This window comes from Agrilus planipennis, unplaced genomic scaffold, assembly GCF_000699045.2.
Source record: "Agrilus planipennis isolate EAB-ADULT unplaced genomic scaffold, Apla_2.0 scaffold123, whole genome shotgun sequence".
Taxonomy (NCBI): Eukaryota; Metazoa; Arthropoda; class Insecta; order Coleoptera; family Buprestidae; genus Agrilus; species Agrilus planipennis.
In genome coordinates, this window is record NW_020438894.1 from 818,952 (window position 1) to 838,784 (window position 19,833).

A 19,833-nucleotide genomic window follows, 5' to 3' on the forward strand; every position below is an offset into this window, starting at 1 on the left:
GAAACAGTGGCTTATATATTAATTTGTGTATAATTTCAATTTCCTTAATGCAGGTAAATTGCTAAACCAAAATTGTTACCACAAAACCTGTTCATTGAGCACACGTGCTAAAAAAGTATGGGATTGATAATGCGCACTTTTTTTTACTTTATTTTAAAACATAATATTGCAGAATAAAATACTTAACTTAAAATTAAAAGAACTACTTACTTATTATTTATAATAAATAAGTTCTAATAATGTAATTAACGTTAGGTCTGCGGGAATTTAGTCAGAATTAGTCTTCTATTGTGATTATCATTACTACAAAACACTGACATAATTCAGCACAATTCTTATCTTTTTTGCCATATATGAAGGGGTGATGGCATAAACTTCCCGACCAGAATATATTGATGGTATGCCTCATGTAGCCGGTGAGATCTCGTCTGACAAATGACGATAGAGGGATTGCTCATGAAGACCCCCACGAAATAAATCGGCGTTGTTTCTCATGGGTTTTTCTAAAGGATCCTATGAGGCGAAACTAACACATCTATAACCTTATAAATAAGTGGGCTAGGCTTTATGGGGATTCGATTAGACAAACGTCAAATATAGAAAGTCTGCTGGTGCACCATGTTCGGAAATTATCAGCAGCGTTTTTTTACGAAGGCCACATGCGACACTCATAGTGATGCGCGTATAGACGAATTTCAGTGCCTTTTTAACGGCAAATTGTACTTTTACGAAACGAGCCCATCAACTATAGGATATAGGTAAATAAGTATCAGATTCAAGTTATGTGTAGATAATATGGACAGTTTCATAAGTCCGTACGTACCTATACTATGTGTGGCATAAGGAGACTCATGGAGACGTTTGAATTATAAAATTAAATATAAACGGAACAGTATTAAATTCACGCGAATAAATCTCCAACAGCGACGACATCTAAATTTCAAAAGGAACACAATCCGTTTTAAACGCAATAATTGACGTTATCTCGCCTCGCCGGCATATTTGCCGGGATCAGTTACGACTTCGTACCATCAAGCGACGCGATGCGACGCGACGGACTTCTCACAAGTCTATTTAGATACATATTTACATACTCAAGCAGCATGTACGTAAAAACACGGTCGTGGTCGATCTATTACTGCACCCAATGACCACCCCATTCATCATAAATAAAAGCTGATTTATCTGCAAGTGCCACTTGATTACCGGCGGCTCATCAATTAACTGCTCGAGTACCTAATTAGATTATTAAAAACGTTTTACTTTATTAATTCGACTCACATAAAATTTTAAACAGTTTTTTAACATAGCGCCGTCAATTAAAGCCAGCATAAAAACTGTATAGATAAGGACTGCTCGATTTCAAATAATACATATGTGTATGTACCTACTGGAAAGCATTAAGGAAATTGAGAGGACGGACTTTTTGAATTCGCAAAGCAATCCAAATTCGAAACGGAAAAACTGTATATGATTATATGTGCCTACATATTTCATAGCCTGATGGGCAGCGATGTAACGAATGTAAAAAAAGATATCAGTCTCTAACTGAGGATGACACCTTGGATGTCGAAACGCGTCATAGGTTTCAAGACGCTTTGTGGAATTTCGGGTGTGCATGTTTTATTGGTCTATATTAACATAAATAGCTTGTTCGTTGCCGGTCCCTAAGGTTAGCTGGGTTTTTAATATTTATTCCCGAAATGTATTCTTCCATCCCGTTGAACACGATCAACGTCAAAACGGATGGACCGTTCTAAATACGGTTTTTGCTAGTTGTAAGAACAACTAGTACACCTTTTCAGCGGCAGGCTTTTGCGAAATTTCGTAAATAACATTGTAAATCTTTCTTGGAATTATTATATTATGTTTCAATACGAATCGCACTCGTACAGGTATTTACCTGTTGGTTTGTCAGGATCTTAAGAACTGGAGATTTAATTGTTCGACTTTACAATGCGTACTACGGTTTGTTTTGAATGCTTTCGTGATTGGTGCTGTCGACCTCTGGAGCTAGTGCATTGTGCGTTGTAGTAGTAGGTAGTTGTTGTTGGTGAACTTCAACAGCAAATGCTTTTGCTCTACCACGACATATGTGGGTATGTATCGATAAAGAATAATCGATTTCTGGTGGTCGGTATGAGCAATTGAAATATGTGACTGTATGGGCAATGCACTTCATGGTTCGACAAAACGTGCTGTTGTTGTTGCTAGGAGCCTATTAAAGATGAATCTGAATTGTAAGCATACTCAGAACAGCAATGCTGTAACCTTTTTGAGATAGCACGAGATATTCCAGTTTGCCAAGATTCTTTTTTATTTTATCGTGAATTTTTCGCGAGCACGGGCCTTCAACCTGAATCATAATGCAACCACAAAGCTTTGATAGTTTTTCATTTATAAACAGCAGGCCTCCTGACGTGGATCAAGTAGTATTTTTAATGATAAGGCACAACATAACAATATAAAAGAATCAATGTAAATCATCAATTCTCCTGGGAAATTTTCTGATAACATCATCAGTTGAGCACCAATGAGCCGAGCAGTAACACAACACTTGGGTACAATTTAGTAAATTAAAATGAAATTGCCTACTGAATTATGCTATACCGCCTGGAAATTTTCGGTCCGAACCTTATCCGACATATTATCATATTAGAGCCAGACCCTAACATACCCTTAAAGGGTGTTGTTGTTCAGTCTCTGATTAGGGGCACATATAATAAGTCATGATAGAAAATTGAGAAAAACGTACGACCTTTTTAATATAGGTACGTATATTTTTCCATGGGTGAAAATTTCTAAATTTGAGTGTTTTCAAACGTTAAAATACGTATGTCAGTAGATATGCGTAACTGGAAAGGAATGGGAATAATATTATAATATACGTATAGGACTGCCTTTACTTTAAGGTCTAAGCGTTTAAAGACAATATCTTCCAATCCACTTCCTTGTTGGAGTAATGTACGAAATTCCACTATAAATCGTCGTTTAAAGCAATCCTTATTCCATCCGAGTCAATTGTCATGTTTACAACGTTTTTAGTATCAAGTTACTTCGGTTATTTGTCAGTGTGTTTTGCAATATTTTTATGTTTCATGATAATTTAATGCCCACGTACTGTTTAGGCTTCATACGAATGGTGTTGCAAAAGAATTATTTAACGAAAAGGATAGACGCTGTGCGAACGTTAATTTTTAAATAACAAACAAAAAACACTGTTACGCAACTGGAGTTTCTATAATTCCAAGGGCACGTTGTTTTTTACTCATACGAAAATAAAAATTACTTCCAATAATACTAAAACATCGGGTTGCGATAAATATCGGAGAATCTTTTCACCTTTCATGATTAGGTAAAGTTTATAGAAGCATTACAATTTAGAAATTTAAAAAAATTAAAAGAATCTCTGGGTAGGTAAAATTAATCTAAAAATTAATTCACTAATACAAATGAATATCTACTTGCACAAAAATTAAAACAGTAAAATAACCTTAAAAACGAAAACGCTTTTTAGATATTACATTCTCATTGTTATCATAACGTCTTCAGCCTAAAGGCTGCTTGGACACGCACTTCTCTTTTTCCTGCTCTAGCAATCCACACCTTAACTATTTGTGAACAGTAATCTGGCCCAGGTCTAAAATACCTATGTCTCTAACTAACCCTGCATGTCTGAAAAGCTGTCCTTCTGGTTTATCGTTTCCCATTTTTTATGTTAGTTCTAACCCTACTATTACATCCTTTACATCACACCTATCAATATTTATAATTATTAATTTTCGTGCTATACTCACTCTTCCTTCAAAACCGCTTCCATTCAAGGTTTACTCCAACTATTGCCCGTTTCTACATCGCAATATTGCTTTATCATTCGCAAATCTAAGCATGCTAATTCCTTGTTCCTGGATGTCTAACTCTAATGTTGTCCTGTTATCAGTAATATTAGTCGTATCGTCGGTACGTAAATTGATAAGTAGAGGTGACGATGTATTATTATCTACAAGTACTTGTCTAACTCCCTTCGTAATACTTTACTTCTCCACGATGTTGTTTAAATTCCGTAACAACCTACTACTCTTTATACAAACTGTATATTACTCGTCTATCTATCTCTAAATATCATCCCCTCATCTTCAAATCTCATCTCCTTTACATCTTCTCCCACTTAACATATTGTCAAAAGCATTCTCTAGCGTGTTCTCCTGTTTCTTTTAAAACCGAATTGGTTATCCCCTAAGATTTATTCAGCCCTATATTCCATTCTTCCCTGTACGACTTTAATTTAGTTTAGTTTCTGTAAAAAATAATTGCCCACAAAGGTTACTATTCGTATGCTTTAATAAATTAAGCAAAAATATAAGGCAGATATACATATTTAGGTGCGAAATAGTTTCCATATTTGAACTTCAAAAGTCACAAATGCATTTCTTCTAGGTAAAGTGCACGCATGCAAAACTCCAGTAACTTACAATTATTTTACTTATGAAACGCTGTTTATTTATAAATGGATGTCTTCAAGTGTCTTCAAGAAGCAACGTTATTTGAAGATAATTAAATTTAAGAAGGATTTATTAAAAAAATCAAAATGCACAATCGTCACAATTATTGATAGGTTAATCTGTTAGAAACGTGTAAGTACATAGAAACATATAAATGCTAATGTCAGAAATGGTTGTTTTTCGTCATTTTTATGGTACATAATTTAAATATTGTTTTACTCTATTGAAAACGATGAAAATAACCTACGGACACTCTAATTGAAAAATGTGTGTAGGAATGTTAAAATTTTACTAAAATCTTAAGTAAAATTCCTGTTATTTTTGAACAACACAACACTGAAGGTGTAGGCATTTGTTTATTGGATCTGCTTCGTAAACGAAGTCTATCGTCCAATAATGTTCACTTCGACACTAGCACCTTTGGAAGGTAAAGCCTCAATTTAGAAGAGAAAATATTACCAACCATTATTCGGCTCATTTAGTTTGTCCGAAGGTTCAACTTCACACTTAAATTCCCTTGGCAGAAATGCCTGCTACAATCTGCGGGTGGCAGTTTCGATTAGATGCACAGGTAGTCCGCTCGAACAATGGTATTAACTGTGGCCTTTCTTGGCGCTTTGAAAAGAAATATCCCGACTACCCTTCCAATTTTGTCATTTTAGTTAATTTATGTTACGACGCCCCTGTATATATAAAACACAGCCTCTCAGAGAAACTCTGCATGAATGCATTCTCGAAAAACTAAACCTACATGAAGCAATTTTTAGATAGATTTCGTGCAGTAAATTATACCTATGAAGGTTCTGAAAAAAGGATACGTAACCTAAAAAAGATCGTGTTAATTCAAATTAAACTACAATGGCGCTTGATCTGTAGCAGTTATTAAACTAAATCATCAAATAATGCCGAACCGAAGAATATTGTGTGATGTAAAATTTTTAAAAAAATATCGAAATCATACGTTTGTCGATCTGTGGAATTTTTGCAGGAAATAGTAAATTTCTCTTTTTAACACATTCAGTTTAAATAATTTATTACTGTGGGCTAGACATTTGTTAAACTTGAATGTACTCGTATACCTCTACCTACCTATTAATGTTGCTAATTAATATATTCTATTTGTTATGTTATCTTTTTTTTTTTTAGTACAGGACGTTGTTTCGGGACGAGATTCAAAAAATGCTTTTTGAAAGTGAAAAAAACTATTTAAAAAAATTAATTTTATCTATACCTACGCTGTAGTTTATACTTTAATCGTAAGTACGATGTAATGTTTTTTCTTCTGCCTTAAATTCACAATAGGAAGCACTTTTTAATAGTAGGTTGTTGGATCGTATATCGCAAAATAATAATCAAGCTTGCAATTTCAAACACAGCCAAACTAGTGTGTATTTATTATCCCATACAATAATTATTGTGCTGACCGATTGTCTTTTAGTTACTAAAGGCTTTATAACAAAACGTACACTTCATCAAACTCAATTAAGCGTTGTTTTATCCAACAGAAATGAAATGAAATAGTACGTAAGATACTCTTAATATGTAGGTATACAGAACGGATAATTAGGTAAATTTACTTTCATTATCAATGACCACTGGCCGTTTTTGAATTAGCATCAAACTGGACACTACACTGAACTATTTTAGTGCCTCTTATCCTTGCCTACAATTTATCCAATTTTTTAATGCTTTATAAATGTCAATGCTAATTTGACTTGTTATGAAGAACATGGTAAATAGTTCCGAATGTTCAATAAATAATAACAGAAGGTATATAATAGGAGGGTTTTAATTTTTAAAACGGGTAATAGTTTCAAAATTCCCACTAATTTATACACTTTATTATTAATAAATCTCACGTGCATCCATATGAGCGACTATTGCGGTTGGATTCGACAACAGAATTATGCCCCTAATGTAGGTCTATCTATCACACAAAACACTTTCTTTTTCTAGGCATCCTTTCTGAGAATTAACACTAAATTCATTGAAAATACAGTAAATCAACGGTAACTCCAAAAGTAGTTTGCTATTTTATACGAATGTCATGAAGGAAATGAGACTGCAAATCAATAAACTCTGTTTTTTAATGATATTTTCACTAAGAAAACGATTCAACTGATAACAGATAATACAATCAGACAATGATAAAGGACTTTAGCTTATGTAGCAGTGGCATTAAGTCTATATCATAATAATAGTAATAATAATAAATGGTTTCTGTTATCAATATAATTCTACAAAACAAAAGAAAGAACACCTAAGTATATTAAATACAAATTAATATTTGTAATAATCACAACATTTAAAGAAAATATGCATATTATTTTATGCTTCTGATAAAGGTTCATATATCCTTAAAATAATAGTTCTCAGAATGGAGGATGGTGGAATGTTAATCTTCTAGGTTACCAAAAATAAACTTAATTAATGTAATAATTTGGAATTTATATTCATACCTGCTCCCAAAATTTATTTTAAATCTCCTAACGTCTAACGTAATAATATCTATAACTCAGTTAGTTTAATTGAATTATTATCCTGATTTATTTGAGACCGTAATGCATGAATTTCACTAGATATTTGACTGTATGCAGATTAAGAAAAGGTCGTTGGAAGAATATAACAATATAATATTAAATTAAACTAAATTAAACTCTTTTGCATGACTTTAAGTTAAAAATTTTGGTTTCATTAAATTTCACTGTTATAGACTAAATCTGTGTCGTAAACGATTTGAACGATTGGCGCAGAGCAATCGATCATATTCATTGCTAATGTATTTTACCAACCTAAGTGGAGACTTGATATGCGATTTCTGATTTATTGTTATTATTGTGCATATAATTGGTAAAAGGCATATACTCTCGAAACAGTTAACTACACATAATTTCGATTTATATAACTACTTAAATGTGGTAGAAAATACCCTCAAGAGCGCTCTTATGACTTGTATTTCAATTATTTTACCAATAAAAAGGGATTTCCTCGAAAGAAAAGTTTTGTTGTTGCGTATTAATTATGGACGGAGTAAGTTAGTACTCACTTGAACACATAAGGGCTCATCCAGTATGTCAGGGGCGAGTGGTGCCGCTTTGAGCATCACCCAGCATGATCCTAGGTAGAATCACAAAGGCGTCTTGAGCGCACTAACACTAATTTTATAAATATTTATATATATATATATATGTGTGCGTGCGTGTGAAAAATATTATCAGATCAAATCGACCAATGTCGATATAAGGAAGGCACTAGTACACTAACAAAAACTGACAATCGATCAATCTGAACACTGGATTTTCAGCAAAATCCGTAACGTCGGACCACAGGTGCTTCGTACAGGATCAAAAATTATCCAGGAAAGTGCGAAGAGCAACGGAACACGAGCGACTTCCCATGAAGGGTAACGTGCACTGATGCAGGTGAAGAAAGGATCGCGGTTGTTTTTCGTCGTAGCCAAACATTGGTTTATTGTCAGCAGGAGCAGACTAAGTCACGTCTCAATACTACCTGCTACCAACCACTACGGCACCTACTACGTACGGGTACTATTCGTACTCTTTACTACTACTATAATACTACTGCTCCTGCAGCTATTACTGCCCGCTATTTGTAAACAGAGGGAGTATCGCGGCCGCGAACTGTCTACGCACCTTCTCGACTCTACTTGTCGCTGATAAAAACTGACGCTGCGCAACCAGAGCTCGGTGGATAGATCCGATGAATTCCAACACCATCGGTGATGATGATGTCGAGACTGGATCGACGGATTGGACGCGACGGACGCTATGAGCGAGCGACTGAAAAACCCAGGTACAGGCTCGCTCAAAGAACCTGCGAACACCATCAACTTACTCCACCAGGTAAAAAAAGGAACCACATCGAGTATCGTCAGTTGACTATTACTCTACTACTCGAAGACGCTGGAAATGCTCCTCCATTATCTTTACATTTAAATGTTATGAACCAATTTTCTATTCTGTTCATGTTTTATGTTTCAAGTCTCTGTACTCTGTCATCAGAATAACTTGAATGTTCTTATTTTAAGCATATGCTAATCCTCCAATAGAAACGAAGTGAAATTATGGAAAGCAAAAAAGACTCGTTTAGATTTAGTCGAAAACTGACGATTTTCAGTTGTTAAATGTTTAGTTGCTGCTAGAAACAATGGCAATATATCTCTGAAAGCGGAATTTCCTGTAGATTACCAAAGTAAATTTTTTAGTATTATCCTGGTAAACAGCCATTCTTTCGACATCGGTGCTTTATCCAGACTTTCCCACATCCACGTGCGTTGTATTGGTATAAATATAGCAAACGTTTTACCTTATCGACATAAGCAAAATGCGTTTATTTTAGTACAACAAAGATGAACCTAAAAAGCGTGAACGTAATAAGTAAGTTAAGAAAAAATAAGAAATCTTTGTGAATAGTTCAGCATGCTATTAAAACTAGTCAAGTCAGATTTTCCGAACGCCCTCATAGTGTTATATTTCGTTAAATGGTCATGGAGTGAAGTCGTAACACGTCAATAAATCGGAACTTTATATACTGCCTTTAATGTGACCAAACATAACGAAAGAAGAAAGAATTGTTGGCTTTTGCAGCTGTCTTTGACATCTAAGGAAGTACCTACTAATTCATCTACATGTCAATTCAATCTAGGCGGCTTTGAAATCAGCAGGAATTCACAGGGATTGTCAAATATTGCATTTATTGACATTAGAGTGGATGACATTTAGTTGCACTGTAAGGGGATGCAAAAAGCGTAGTTTAAAAAATTGTTTCAACTTTTCTACGATCAATTTGATTAGGTTAATACGTAAATAGCATTCGATATGCACCACACTCTTCCTACTTATATCGATTAAACGCTACTTATTACTTTGGATTATTAATTGACTACGACTGAAAGGGAAGCACACGCTGCCAAAACAATGAGGCGAATTAAATGTTTGTACATAGTGATGCCACTCGTATTTGAGCTATTTGTAAGGTAAACTTCGCGTTATCATCAGGTTGTTAACCTTTATATTGACAATTCTACTGAATATATGTGTTTACTCGTGAGGTGTATTTTTTTATAATCGCAATCAGTTTGATTTTATTACTTATTAAGTCCGTGCCGTACACGTATAATTGAATTGGGATGTTCAGCATTTACTCAATGCATTAAAAATTTCATGAACATGTCCTATTATTGCGGGCGCATTTATACCGCACTGACTCCAATATGAGCATACATTATCTGTAGGTACAAACATCTATGTGGTTATGTCGCAAAGAAGACACTACGAATAATTCACTTCTTTCAATTCTGATTAGGCGGTCTTGAAGGCAGTACCTGCTGCGGTGTTTCTTACCGTTCGGCGGATTGTCGTATACCGACATTTGACATTAGGGTATCTAACGTTTAGTTAGATAAACGAATTGTAAACGAGTACGTACAACCGCAATTTGAAAACAATATCATCCAAAATTGTTATTTACCATCACCTAATGCATTGTAAAATTAAATCAGGCCAGCCTAATTTTAATCAAAATCAAAATCAAAATCATGGAATGCATTTCGGTTTTTGTTTAAAGGCATTGGTTAAACTTAAGATAGACCTATTATTCCGCCAAGTGCCTGTATTTGGGCGTTTGACTATACATACCCACTTTGTAAGTAAAAAATGATAATTTTAATCAGCTACTATTAAAACACCTTTCATCTACTTGTTTCAAATTGTAACACACAATTCACGATGTTTATTAGTTTGCATTCAGAAATACCTAGATGAAATTGAAAGTAGCCATTTATTTAAATTGACTGCGATACTTATTCTATATAAAAATGCTATTTTTATATAAATAGGTACCTACCTAGTAATCGGTGTTTTGCCGAACTGACTGTTCAGTATTAGCGGTATCCCGTCATTTGTAGTATATTTCTACCTCGATAAAAACACGAGGATATGATACAATTGCTCGATCATAATATGCGTAATGCATAAAAAGCTTGAAGAAGATCAACTGTTTTCGACCAAAATTTTATCTAGCGACGAGGCCCATTTCTGGCTGAAGAGCAGCCCGAAGAGATAAACGAACACTTTTGGGTGTTTCATTCCCACCAGCTACTAATGCTGGTGGTCGGACAGTCCCTGAGGACTACGCAGAAGGATAGGTTTTTAGGAATCGTGGGAATGAGTGGTTGATGACTGAGGTGAGAATAATGAGACGGAAGAAATGATGACAGAAATGAGTGAAAAAATGGAATAATACCGCCCCTGCATTTGCCTACTTGTAAATGATCCAAGGAAATCATAAAAAAAAACTTGAACCAGGGTAGACGGACTCGGAATCGAACCGGTGTCCTCCCGAATGTCCAAAGTCGACATGGATATTCCGGCTAGGAGTAAGGAATTGAAAACCAACAATACTCTTAATTCACGAACGCGTCATCGAAAATTGGAGCTTCAGAACGGATCAGGCTGGCCGCAGTTACGATTATTAAGCAATTAATATTTAGATGATAAATGCAATGAATGGTTCCTTTGCATGTTTATAAGGATTAGGTTTTTGTGTTTGAAAAGGTTTCTTAGAGATTATATTGGATAATGTCAATAGAATTGCTATAACGTAGCCTTTTTTTGTACAAAAGACTTGAACGTTATGTTGTAGCGACCTTTCTGGCGAATGAGAAGATACGGTTGTCACTCCGCGGGTCGCCACTGATACTACGTCTTCGGGAGAACATCTTCATGGTGGTCTGACGAATGACATTTACTGAAGTTACAAAGATTTATAGAACTTTTCTGAAAGTTATATCGCTGTTCTTGGAACATATCTTTTAGTCAGTTTTTCTCCGGTAGCCTGCTCCTTTTGCTGTACCAGTTGTTCAGTTTTGCTTAACTATATACTTTTTAGAGTTATAATAACGAATATTTGCAAGAAATTGGTATTAGAAAGAATAGGAGAACAGAGGACTCTACGGAAGTCCGTAAGAAATAGGCGAGATAGGTTGGTAGGACACCTTCTCTGTCATGAAGGGCTAGTCGGAGGCATATCAAAGGTAAAAACAGGAGTTATGAGGAGTAGAGGTAGACCTACATTAGATTACTGTTCGCAAATAGTTAAGGATGTGGGATGTTCTAGTTTTAGGATCATCCGAAGATAAGCTCAAGATAAGAATGAGTGGAAGTGCGTGTCCAACCAGTCTTACGACTTACGACCTTATGATGATGATGGTATTTCTCAATAACCTGATGCCTACGGTATTTTAGTTAGATTTCGAAATGATTTTATCTTCAGACAATTGCTGTAAGTTTTAGAAATCCTGAGATAAGTCATTGCACTTTTACGGATAAGCTAGTTTTAATTTATTTAAAACGGTTCATTTCATAATACTACCAAACAACCCTATTGTTTATAAAGAACTGATAATAAAGCGGTTGCCCTTTTCAGATTTACATATATAGATATGCCCTATAGGGCACTTTAATTTATTATTCTTTCAATTAATAATCTTTTGTATTTGCTCTTGTAAATGGCCGCTTTGGCCTAAACAAATTTGTCGAGTCGAATAAAAATAAGTGAAAGTTCCAATTTTGTGTTTTCTTAAATTGTCACCTTGCAGTTTTACAAAAGTTATATCTTAAATAGTTTAAGTTAAATTAGAAAAACATTCTATATTTTTATTAGATAAACAGATTATGATGTTGCGCTTAGGTGGTGTAGGTATAATGTACCTATATGTACGTATGGGTGTTCCTATGAGTATAGGTGCATACTTACATAAGTGGTGGCAACACCATACCCGCCCCATTTTTTTCTTGCTGCTTTGCTCTCATTTTATGGTTTGTGGTACGCACAGACAATAACTCACTTACCAGAAATAACACATCCTACAAGATCTGCTCATTATGGTGTGTTGCGAAGAATATGGGGCATGGTACAGGAAGTTGTATTTATGTATATGTGACAACATTGAGAACATGAACATGAATGTATTCAAAACAGAAAGAGGTGATAATAAATACACATGTTTATTAACCTGATTTTATAGAAACAAAACAAAATCCGAACTTTTGCCAAAAGATAATCTAATTCCGGATAAGCTATTTAATAAGGAATGATGTTTGTAATTTTTGACAAAAGCTTGTATTAGCAATGAAGATATCAAAATATCAGCACTCATTAGATTCTTCAGCCATCATTGTCCCCCCCCCCTCAGAGTAAGGAATAACTTATCTTTGCTGATTTAATGGACAGTAGGTACGTACGTAGGTAGGTACTAATATAAGTAGTACTAAGTATCTACCTAGGTACCAATTTATTTTGTGACGAAGCTTGACCAATGTAGGAAAAAAATAGAAAATGTACTCTTTATCTCTGCACAATCGTCTATATTTTCGGTAAATCAATCATTTATTACAAATTACACAATATGTCAGTAATTTACGTTGCTTTAACATGTTTATGCTAACTCCAATTATATTATCGTTATCTTCAGATAAAATTGAGAAATATGAAAGTATGAAATGAAACTATTATCTATAAAGGACTTTTCGGCAAAAACGTATAAAATTAATGTTATTAGCTAGACTCAATAAAATTCCAGATGTATTTGTAGTTTTCAGCTTAAGTGAAAATAACGTAAATTGATTTATTATTGGTTTCTGATTATCGCCAAGTCGCATTCTTTTTGATAAAGGACACATTTCAGTTTATTCTAATAATAATAAGTTATAAACAATATTTTGTTGCTGTTGTATTGGGTATATTGTTTCACAGGGAAATTTGAATTTATGATTCTTTTAATTAATTAATTAATTAATTCAATTCGATTATTAATCGTGAAAGAAAAAGTTTTGTAATGCTCTGAGGCCAACTCCTCCGAAGGCTTCGATGGCTTTTCATTGTTTCAAAAAAAAATTCTGTCTGAATAGTTTTATTGTTTGTATAAGAATAAAAATGTTCATCTTATACCATTTGTTGATTCGATACTAATCAATTAATACCTTTTAATCTTATTGACTTACGATTAGTGATAAAAATGTTGTTAAGGGCCAGCCATTCATGCAAATGATAATTAGGTAGACTTCACCTGGAAATTAATTTCCTAATAATAATAATCCAGCGAACGAGCGATTCTATATCTATTAGGTAGGTACCTATTACCTGTTGTACTTGCAGTTCATTTGGTTCGTTTACTATTATTAGCAAGTGTGCTCTTGAGCATCTTATCTCAAGAATTTCATTTATTTGGTAAACATCGTAATCTACTCGAGCGTTTTTTCATTGTTGTTTCACAGGCTACAGATGCAGTCGACAAAGGGTATTATGAAACACTACGATTAAAATGGAAACTACTAGCTACTTTGAAATTTGTAATTGCTATACATACATATGCATGTGCAATTACGTGGTTTAAAATTCAAATTAAGTGCATAGGTAAATGATGAATATGTAGGCTTCGTGACGGAATTTCCATAGATCTCTCTCTCATTTTTTGCCTTTGTCATTGAAATATGCCATTCAAAAGTAACCTGTTACTTATTGTTTGATAAAATACACGATTCAATTTCATAACGCGTATACTTACCTAATTTTACCGCCATATTTTGTATGAAATAAATTAAGTAATTAATAGGTATAGCAAATGGTTTCATGACTTCCTACTACAGATTTCCTTTGTAGGTAGGAAAAAGGTATGGCCCAAACATCAAGATCTAATCTCTCCTAATAACATCAGATGCTTCGAAAGCTAACTAACCTTTTTACTACTTATCTCTACGTATAATTCGTCTAAATTGAAATTTAATGTCAAACAGCAAACGTTGACCCAGCATATGCTGATGTAATTGCTAATATGTTTTACCGATCGCATTTTGTGATTGTAAATCGATTAAAAACTGTGTAAGCAATGTATAGGTCATCCAGGAACTTTTTTACAGAAATTGAACGAGGAAGTACAGAGACAGACCACTAGAAAAACTCCTAATTTATAATTTATACTGCAGTAAGAGACTTAAACGAAGGGGTTGTTTATCAAAATTCAACGACGATAATAAAAACCGTTGATTTTAACCGGAAAAGAAAATAGTGCTAGAAAACACTTTTACTTCAAACAATCTAGTGGAGTGGAGGGTTTCCGATTAAAACCGACAACTTTACTTATTTGCTAAACCTTTTCAATATTTTTGGTGCATGTTTATTATTCTGTGGAACTGTAGGTACCCCAAAATCGTACCAACTAATTCTTCACTTTTTTTTGTCCTATGTGCGTACGTGTACTGAATAAATGTTATTTATCATCTTGCCTTACAAACAAAATATTGCACAGTGTTTCTTTTTTACCATTACAGAAAACTATTTAACAGACTTTAATTTGTTATAATACTGCTGCTTGTCTGAATTACATAACATGAGTTTTGTGATTATGTACATATATAAGAAAGTGCGAAACTTGTTGTCTTTGACATTGGAATTCTATCTGTATAAAAAACAATACCGTCAGAAATACCAATTTATACTTTTAAATTAATGATTGTCTCAAAAACCATTATTTCGTCTACTCAGATCGCATTAAATATTTAGCAAAGAGCGGTCGAGGACACAAAATTCATGAAAATCCGTCATTCATGAGAACAACTGTCTTCTTTTATTTATTATTCATTAAAGTGCGTGAATTATATCGATTATACACTTTGACAGAGAAATATATTCACCGTTTAAGTGATATGTTGATAGAATTTCATTTAAATTTTTTTTATTCGATTTTAAAGTTAAAGTTATTTGCTTTTTGGAAACAAAACAACAATATTTACAGTTTAAAACGTAATGCCATGAAATTGTAAACTTATTACCACAGTGTAGGTAAATATTCCAGTTTAAATCAAAACCTATTGAATTTTTTGAATTGTGCATTATTATTATTATTATTATTGAGTAATTAATAACATTAACAGGTCATCATCATAGGTTGTCAGTAGGCACTAAAACTGCTTAGACACACACCTCCACTCTTTCCTATTCTCAACTAATTCTCGCATTTCCTCAAAACTAGGACATCCCACATCCTCTACTCCTTTTAACTCCTGTTTGTGCCTCTAACATGTCTTTGACCAGTCAAAGGTACTTCTGAAACGGTGTCCTACCCACCCATCTCGCCTATTTCTTATTGAGTTCCATAGAGATTAATAGATATAGGTACTTATAATAACAATAGATTGGGCATATTTCATAAAAAAATATAAAAAGGGATGTTACAGTGAAAAAGTGAATGTCAGTGTATAACCTTTACGCAAACTCTCATGATCTTGACCGATCTTCATTTTGTTCTTGGCTGCTATTTTTGAATGATATTTTATACAACGAACAAATTCTTCGTGACAGAGTTTTTCATAAAATGTTTCGAAAAATGTAACTATGCTTGCCGCTTACTTAACATTGCTGGAAAAGCATTTATTATCGCATTCAGTGAGCAATAAATTGAGTAACATTCGAAATAGACAGTAAGAGGTGACAGTTGGCTCTTCTAGGAATATGTATCCTCTTGGTAGATTCGTTGACAAACATTTTTAGTAGGTAGCTTAGAATTTATTAACAGTGGGCAGCCGATAATGTACATAACGCAGCCACTATGGGCTCTATTTGTTTTGAACATTCCACTAAACGCCGCCTGGTCGCGACCGGAGGTGATTCTTATTTTTCTTTTCCCTCGCCTCTAAATTTTTATTTGCCATATTCCATTGTTTATCGAATTCGTGAATTTCGGTCAAAGTTTACAAAACTCCCCGAAACGAATACTATCGTGATTACTTTACATTTCACAAGTGTATCAAAAAGTTGAAAGGTCCCGCTTAATGAACAATATCCTGAAGATTTTGAAACGAGTTTTCAGAAATAAATGTAACATCACATTTTGACCAGTGTAGGTATAGTTACGGTGGTGTTTAATCTTGTTAATGTGAAACATAAACTTCATTTTCTAATACGTTGTAAATGCAACTCATTATCGCTAACCATTTATGAATACCAAATTGCTTCACATAAGTGGAACGATGCATTCTTATTAGCCCGTTTTCGTCTATCGCATCGGTTGCTTTAGGTTCGGAAAATGTGTAGGTTTTTATTGCTGCTACTGCTATAATTATAACACACGCGTAACACAAATAGGCATATCAACATAAAATAAAAAAACAATAATAATATGTTTTCAATTTTTTAGTTTTTCATGAAACACATTCATAACAGATACATTTGGTCTTACTAAATTGTAATAAACCAACTTTGAATTAAAAATTTGTGTTGAATTTTACTTTGTATGACTTTTGTAATCGGTACGCTACGCTAGGAAAACATTCGGCTTTATTGTAGTTAGCTTTATTGTTAGGCCCTTTCTACATCCTCTAAGGTCCACTGAAATTAGTAAAATCAAATCTGCAAATACTTATCTGGATGATATACACAGATTAAGTGTTACTTAAAGCTATTAATCAAGCCATAATGCATTCAAATTTATGGAAATTCATGTTACAGTTCAGATAGGCATAAAACTGGTAAAACGGTTGTAATGGACCTTAAAATAGTTTTGTTTAAAATATAATCATTTTACGTGTCAGAGAAAAACTTAATAAATAAAATTACGACATAGGTACGTGCTTACTTCTGGTAAAAATTAAGAGCACTACTAAAAACGGTCCATGTATGATACCAAAGACTTATTTACATATTTGTAGTTGTTTGTTTCATTTCTAAGAAGCCATCTTACTGCGATTCTGTGGTTTCCAGTAGTTTCGGTTTGATGGTAATTTTGTTAAATCTACCAAATGTGGATCGCTATTTCAAATTTGCATGGTCTCAGCAGTACCCATCGGCAAGATAACCAATGAAAATTTCACGTGCGGCATCTACCTTATTCACACGACAAATCACCAAAGCTGTGCCAGGATGGAATGAGAAGACTACTTGAGCCTCCCCTTTGTCAGACGGACTGGTCCCAGGAAGTCTCTGAGGATTAAGGAGGCGAGTAATCCTCTAGCTCGGACCGATCCAAATCCTGAAGCGTTCAACTCGGGGACTATGCAACAAATTGGACGCCCTGCTTCGCAGCTCCCCAACCCAACATGCGGACCGACATCAATTGGCTAAGAAGAAAAAGAAGCTAAACTACTTTGCACCACCCCCCCTCGCTTCCGAGGTAGCGGTTTGGGCATTCCGGTGTTAACTCCGGACACCCTACAGCCTTCCGGTCCGCCCGAGCTACTACATGCTTTGCTTTCCGCAGCTGTTCTGCTCTCACCTAAAATTACGAAGATGACGCAGGAACTGAGATCGCCAAGTACCCTTTTTTTGAGTTGCTTGGTGTGTGCCTGTTGTAAAACACCTAGTCGTCGAATGAGCGCTGCCTTAATTGTGCTGTATGATTTGTCTTCCGGAGGGTTGACGATGATGTCTCGTACTCCTGCGGCATATCGGGGATTAGAATTACTAAGTACATAACCAAATTTGGTGGCTTCCGAAGTGATCATAGAGGCATCAAAACTGCGATCTGCCATACAGAACCATAACTCCTGGTCGGAAGAGGCGAAGGGTGGCAGATTGACTGCCAAGCGGTCGACGGATGCTGGGGCGACGGCGAGTTGCCATGTTGATGCGGCTTGAGTTACTCTTTTGTTAACATGGTGCTTTAGATGACGACGATCTTTCCGGTATGAGGATCAGAAGGCGCAGTTGCTTGTCAGGGTCACCAATGTGTCGTGCGTGACGCTAACAGATAAAGTTACCAGGCTCCAGTCTATCTGCAAGATTGCAGCTGGATGATGATGTGACTATGGTCTATTTGCGAGGCCAATAGACAGAAAAAGCTGAGTATTTGCGAGACTGATTTATTCAATATATTTACACAGTATTTATACTATTGGCCCGTGTTTGATGGTTGACCTAGTTTTGGTCAATAGATAGTGACGATAGAAATGCAGAGTCGTTTGCATACATGTGCATGTAACGTATGTCTACGAATTATATACTATACCGAGTGTTCCCACAGTCTACAGCCCCGCTAATGCAGACTGCACACCCGATCCATGTATAGCTGCTCTGTTCTACACGCTTCACGTCGTAACTCCCCTAATGCGACAGGTTACCGTCAACTCTGTGACCCCGCCTGGTGCATATCACTGTGCCAGTATACTTATTTCGCCTTGGATATAGGCGTGGAGGGCGCCATCTAGAACAGAGCCGGGCAAACTCGGCTCATTTGACTCCCAAGTGCTCCTCAGGTATAGTAATGCGACTGTAGTCCGGTACACGCTACCCCTGAGCTGCGGGACGATCATTAGAAAATTTTCGTGGATACTATTAGAGTTGCGAGAGGGGCTTTGCTTGTCTACGGGATGAAGGGGCTTGATATAGGAGCGGAAAGGAGAAGAAAATAACAAAGCAAAAAGAATCATCGTTACTAATTCTCTCATACTCATTAAAGGGTATGGAGTGACCCACACTAACCAGCTCTGATCTAGAGGACCGCTGACTTTTCGGCGCTTGTCAAGGTTCCCATGTAATTGTCACTGAAGGTGTCGGTGACCGAAACGGGAGAGCCCCCCTTTCCATGCAAGCTATATCGACGGGGGCCGGCAACACCCCATGTCAGCCTACCGCGTCTATGATATACTTACAACGCGCGTTCGAATGCAAGCTGTATCGTACTTTCCCCTCGGGGCTTTCGCATCTTGCTGCAGCTCACCGTGCTTCCGGATGCTCGCCCCATGTTGGTGGGCTATTTCCCACCTGCGCTTTGCCTCTAGACACACGGGGGTCCTTAAGCCTCCCCGTAACGTAACCCCGTACGGGTATTGGGCCTCCCACAGCCACGACTAGGTAAGGACCCTGGTAGGAGCCGGCAATATAACCATCAAACCGATGTCACTGGTTACTAGCGAGTCAAAAAGATGCTGACTAAATTTAACAAAAAAATATTTCGATGTGCATTAAATTATTAAATGAACTGTCACTGATTCAAGGTGCAGATATTTATTTTAAATGTGCAACATAAAATCAGCCATATTAATCAAGCCTTTCCCAATTGCTAGAGCTTTTGAAACTTTATCATATGTTCCGTAAGGATCTGTGTCTATTTGTATATGTATTTTCAATTAACTGTAACTGATGAAACCGTAGTTATCTTTACAGAAAGACAATGACAGTGTTGTTATATGATTTGTATTTAAGTTTTAAATGTTTTGTTAGATCGTAACCGTAGCGAGTGCTTGTCTTAACAGATCACACTGAAACCAAGTGTTAATACTTACATTAAAAATTAAAAGCTTTCTCAATGTATGGAACG

The 19,833-nt window shown here is 35.4% G+C and overlaps 1 protein-coding gene across 2 annotated transcripts in view; it reads right to left on the minus strand.

The window, feature by feature from the left end:
- The window catches only part of LOC108739396, a 77,999-nt gene that overhangs the window by 38,347 nt on the left and 19,819 nt on the right, over window positions 1-19,833 (minus strand). Inside the window, exon 1 of one of the 2 annotated variants that reach the window (XM_018473281.1) lies at window positions 7,549-8,274. The exons of the other annotated variant lie outside the window; for it this stretch is intronic. Within the exon in view, the coding sequence (XP_018328783.1) occupies window positions 7,549-7,568 (20 nt within the window). The 5' untranslated portion in view covers window positions 7,569-8,274. Of the gene's footprint in view, window positions 1-7,548; window positions 8,275-19,833 lie in introns of those variants that run through there. 2 annotated transcript variants of the gene reach the window in all.